At 45.3% G+C, this 5,540-nt stretch overlaps 1 protein-coding gene across 1 annotated transcript; it reads left to right on the top strand.

Moving 5' to 3' along the window:
- The first annotated feature begins 3,797 nt into the window (after positions 1 to 3,797).
- RPRM (reprimo, TP53 dependent G2 arrest mediator homolog) lies at positions 3,798 to 5,319 on the top strand. The gene has a single exon (XM_004276802.4). It carries the CDS (start codon positions 4,094 to 4,096, stop codon positions 4,421 to 4,423), a length of 330 nt encoding a protein of 109 aa, XP_004276850.1. The 5' UTR covers positions 3,798 to 4,093; the 3' UTR covers positions 4,424 to 5,319.
- Positions 5,320 to 5,540: the final 221 nt, after the last annotated feature.

Genomic DNA, 5,540 nt, shown 5'->3' with positions numbered 1-5,540 from the left:
CCATTTCACATTCCCACCAGCAACTCACAAGGATTTTAATTTCTCCACATCCTTGCAATTTTTTTCGTAACAAGGTCAATCACTACATATGGCGATATTTCTAAAATGTATCACTCACTTTCCAGCCTTCTTAAAAAGAAAATATTGAACAAAATTCAGCCTTTTTTTAAAGAACTATACAATTGATGCCTCCTTGGGAGCTATTGCAATATGTTTTTATTTGGTAACTATTTTGTTTGATAACTATTTTATTTAATAACTATTCTAAGATATTTCCATAGATTAGATCAATCTTTTCAACCTCCTGTGAAATATCATCCCCATTTCACAGATAAGTAAATGAGGTACAAAGAAGTAAAGGAACTTTTCCAAGATCACATAGGTAGTAAGTGAAGACAGCAGGATTCAAAGTGCATGTCTTTACACATTTTTCTAGACTCCTAACCATCTAAGAATGTCTGTCTCTATATTTAACGTCCCCAAACCAATACTGTACACTCTTAGAAAATTTGTGTATGTTGTTTAATGTTTTTCCTTCTGGTTGTTGCTGTCATTCCTTGTGGCTGTAAAAGCACCTACCTCTGGCTGTTTTCTCCTCTCCAACCCACATGTTGATACTGATGTCCTGTCATCAAGAAAAAGAGAAAAAAGAGAGAGTTAAAACTGTGTGAGAAGTAAAAACGCATAGATTTGAGAGAATTTGAGGGATCAACCTCAGGAGAAAAATATACAAGCTTAGGTACTTGGCTTTCATGATATCTATTTTGGTGGTTTGATGACCTATTTGGCTTATTTCTGGCTTTCTTCTTGTGTTCCAGGTGCTGAGTCTGCCTTTATGAATGAATATGAGTGCTTACTCTTACTTCTACTTACCTTGTGTAATATAGAGTAATTTATTTTTTAAAAAGCTTGCCTCAAAGTTATAAAGATCCTTTATATATCTGATATTCTCTTTTTAAAAATGTCTACTTAATATTTTCATGATATACACAGAGAGAGATTCAAGGAAAAGACCTTTGATATTGAAAGTTTCTGGTCCTATAGCAAAACTATTCAAACTATAGATCCAATGTCTACTGATCACAGATGCCCATCAATAACAGCCTGGAGTATCTTTATAGAATTTATTATGTCATAGATATATTTTCGGGAAAGAATAGACAAATGTTTCCTTCCTTGTGTAACATGTATATTGTGAAATGCTGAGTACTGTATTTACTTTTTTGAAATCAAACATTCTTTCCAATAAAGTAGGAGAGGTCACTAGTTAAATAAATATAACAGTGAGTCACTGTATGTATCAAAATCCTTTTATTTTAAGTGAGTTATCAATACATTACCCCATTTCACATCACCATCTGTTCTTCTAGAAATTAAGTTTTTCTCTATCAACATTTCTTTTCCACATCTCTAAGATTTTTCTAGGAAATAGGTTAATAACTGGAGTAAAGCTGAGAGAAAAATTTTCCAAATATAAAAGAGAAAAATAAACAATCTCTGTAGAAAAGCTCTAGCCATCCGTACCCCCTTAAATCCAGTAATAAGTGAGTGATAAATGTAAGTTTTGTACTACTAGGTTCATAGTTAATTTCCATCTAAATACTCCAAGCAATCTTATTCAACAAAATCAGGTTGGTGGGAGCAGGCGTGTGTGGGGGAGTAAAGAAAACAAAAGAGAGATCTGAACTAGCTGATGGGAATAGCGCTATCTTACCCACAGCTTTGAGGCTGTTGGGAGTAAAGCTGAAACAAAATAAAGTCAGAGTGTTACATTATTTCTTTTAAGAACATACTCCTCAAATCTAGAGGTTTAAAGATATAAAACCTCTACTGGACTCCAAAATTTGATCCTTTTAACAATGACTTCTGATTAAAACAGTAGTACTGTTAATATCAATAAATATACTCAAATTCTGAAATGATTCAATTAACACTTTTAGGAACTTTTTGTAACCAGACCTTACAAATGTACTATAATTCTCTTTGTTTTTGTCACATAAAGATAGGGCTATTGTCTCTAATCATCTGTACCCAACTTCTACTAAACATACAATCCTGTGCAAGTTAATATCCCTGGAAGTGGACCTCTATTCTCCACCTTTTGTTTTTCTAAATTTCTACTACTTGCCTCTACCATTCATGGTAGTATTGCTTTATATTATCTTAAAATCTCCTATAATTTTTTTCACATATGCATTATGTTTTACTGTTAAGTGTCACCCATATTAACTAAGATAGTCTGTATAGTGAGATTTAAATGTTTTTTTTCCAATCAATAAATAATAACTTTGTCCAAAGAAGAAATTGTTGGGAGTGGAAGCATTCTTCAAGGCTATTATAACCACGGGAAACTAGAGCAATAAACCAGGTGAATTGAGGATGAGGCCCAGAAGCCTGGGTCTTCAGCTATTAAACATCCCTTCAAAACAAAAACAGCTATTTAGAAGGGTCTAAACTTATTGAGGCTGATATACAATCAACATCCAAAAGTCGAAAACTCTTCAGTAAAATACAGTTCACTGTTTTATTGTGGTCACGAAGTACTATGAAAACATTTAAGGAAACCTTTGAACATGGAGTAAATAATGTTTGGGGAGACAAAAATCAGAGGGTTTAACAAGAAAATATAATGGAATTGAGAATAGAGTTGAAAATGGCAAGACAGCTACTTTGTTTTAATAGAAATTGAGTAAATATAGTCTATCAGAAATTTGGACTGGGTTTCAAGTTACTGGTTTCCAGCTGTCACAGTTGAAAGAAAAAAGGAAGGAAGGCAGAGAGGAAGAAGAGAGGGGGAAGAAAAAAAAGTAGAAAGGATTTAAAAAATAAAAACCTGAAGTATTCTTCTAGAGCTCAAGAAACAATCCGACAGGTTCGTAACATTTCACTGAAACCAGAAGCAGAATCATAACGGACTGAAGTCTCAATCAGGCCCCTACTACATATGTAGCTTTGTTTAAAATGACTAAGGTGAAATATATCAGCTTACGGAAAATGGGGAGGGCTTCCAGCATTTGGCTAGTGTACTAGGTGATGGATGTTGATGAGCAATTCCCTTAAACAACTGATTTACTGCCAACAGAGAAAAACATTGGAAGCACATCCAAAAACTCATTTGCAATTGAGATTACAAGGGTAGCCATTCTGTCCACCTTCCCCTCCCTCACCAGAGAGGTGATCCTGTTCCTGGAGACCACCTCCACACAAAGGCCACGGAAGAACCCCTCCTTCTCCTAACTCCCTTTCCTTTGCCTCAAAAGTCACTATAAAGCCTGCTTACTCTGTCTTCCAATCGCTTCCTCTCTCCCTCCTTTTCTTCCTCTCCTTCCTTCCCTCCCAGCTTTTCTTTCTTTCTTCCTAAAATCATTGCTTTTGTAAAAATACACCCCTACACCACTAGACATACGTCGCATGCAAGACAAAGTCAGGCACAGGCGGCGGGTCCATGCATTCGCCAGCACCATCTGCCACCTGCGATTCATCGCCACTTTCCACCTCCCGGAGGTGAAAGGGGCGGGAGGCAAAGGACACGCAGAGCTGGTGTGACCCAGTTCTTAGGAAACTTTCAGTTGGTCGCAACCCCTCCCCCACCCGAAACGCTTCCATCATCCATCAAGCCCAGAAAACTACAGTGACCTCTGCCTAGCCTTTGGAGCTGGAAAAGAGGCGAAGCAAGAAAAGCAGGAAGAGGTTCGCCCCTTTGCTTCCCACACCGCCCAACGGCGGCGGGCGCACAGCTGCGGCACGGCCGGAAGGGGCCGCTGTTCGCTCAGAGCAGCCGCCCTACCGCCGCCGTCCGTACCTCCCACGGCCCCGCTGGCCCAGCCCCGCCAAGTTCCAAGAGCCCCCAGTCGAGCAAGCGCCGGGAACGAGCGCCGCCCGGGCAGGAGCAGACGGCGCAGACCAGCAAGGCTGCGGCGCTCGTCGGAAAGGCTCCGGGGAAACTCCCAGGGCCCCGGGGACTTTGGAGAGAGCGAGCTGTCCCCGCGCGCGCAAGTCCGCCAAGTGAGCGCTCAGCTCACCTGTTTCTCCCGCGCCACCGCCTTCCCACCCCTCGGACTCGCGCCTCCCGAGGTGCCCGCCCGCTCCCGCGATGAATCCGGCGCTGGGCAACCAGACCGATGTGGCCGGCCTGTTCCTAGCCAACAGCAGTGAGGCGCTGGAGCGCGCCGTGCGCTGTTGCACCCAGGCATCCGTGGTGACCGACGACGGCTTCGCGGAGGGCGGCCCGGACGAACGTAGCCTGTATATCATGCGAGTGGTGCAGATCGCCGTCATGTGCGTGCTCTCGCTCACCGTGGTCTTCGGTATCTTCTTCCTTGGCTGCAACCTCCTCATCAAGTCCGAGGGCATGATCAACTTCCTAGTGAAGGACCGGAGACCGTCTAAGGAGGTGGAGGCGGTGGTCGTGGGGCCCTACTGACCGGCCCCCGGCCCCCGCGGCAGCCGCCCCATGCCTCCCCACTTCACCAGCCGGGCCGCGCCCCCTCACCATCCGAGACTGGGCGAAGCAAACCTGTCGGAGTCAATTATTTCTCTCGACTTCTGCTTTTCGGGATGAAGCGACCCGCTTTCTCGCTGGCTCTCTGAAAGTCCCCAGGCCTGGCTATAGAAGAGAGCCCTGACTCTGGACTCCAGCAGCAAGTGGCAAGAAGAAGGCGATTGGGGCGCAGAACTTTGGAAGCTGCCGCTGGCGCGGGATGCGGGGACACCGGCCGGGCCAAGGCCCCTTTCCACCCGCAGGTGGGCCAAGCTCTGGGGGCAGGTGGAGAGGGCGGGCAGGGAGAGACCAACGGCACCGCTTGCCTGGTGACTGGAAAAGTGACCCGCGTATACTCCACTTAACCGAACTAACGGGGACACACAAATCCGTGTCCGGCTTCGCGCCCGTTCCCTCCCGCTCCTCTCAGCCCTGGCAGGAAGGGCGATAAATACCTTTGATTGATTGTAACGTGCCGTTTTAAGGGATCTTGTGTTTGTTTGCTTGAATACAAATATTTGATAAGTCTTTTTCCGCCCTAGTGGCCTGTTTGCCTGCCTGGGGGTTAGAGTTTTGTGTTGGGAGAAGGGGTGGGGGGAGGGGAGCCTGTGAATGGGGTGAGTTGTTTCTTTTCATGCATTTCCAACTGGGTCTTTGGGGGGCGGGGGGAGGGGCTGGCCCTCCAGCTGGCCCCGGGACAAAGACTCGGAATAGAACTCCGAGCTCGTGACTGCACGGTTTATGCCACAAAAGTGCTCTTGACATTCGTGACACCGTTTTGACTCCCCCCCCCCCCCTTATTTAACATTTCCTTAATAAATGCAACATTTAAGTGTTTTGTTCCTGGCCTCCTGGTGGTCATTCTGCGCTCCCGGCAGAAGGGAACGGGCGACGGTGAGGACTCGGGTTACCGGTTCGGGGTGGAATTCTCTTTGGAGAGCTGCGATTCAACTCGTGGATCCTACGCAGGGACGAGGGTGGGAGCGAGACAGAGAGGCCCAGGGACGAGTGAGACATGGCCAAGCCGCAGGCACAGGAGCCCTCTTGGAGGCAGCATCCT

The sequence above is a fragment of the Orcinus orca genome, chromosome 7 (assembly GCF_937001465.1).
Source record: "Orcinus orca chromosome 7, mOrcOrc1.1, whole genome shotgun sequence".
Classification (NCBI taxonomy): domain Eukaryota; kingdom Metazoa; phylum Chordata; class Mammalia; order Artiodactyla; family Delphinidae; genus Orcinus; species Orcinus orca.
The sequence above is the reverse complement of the archived record's forward strand: the minus strand, read 5'-3'. Positions and strand labels throughout refer to the sequence as shown.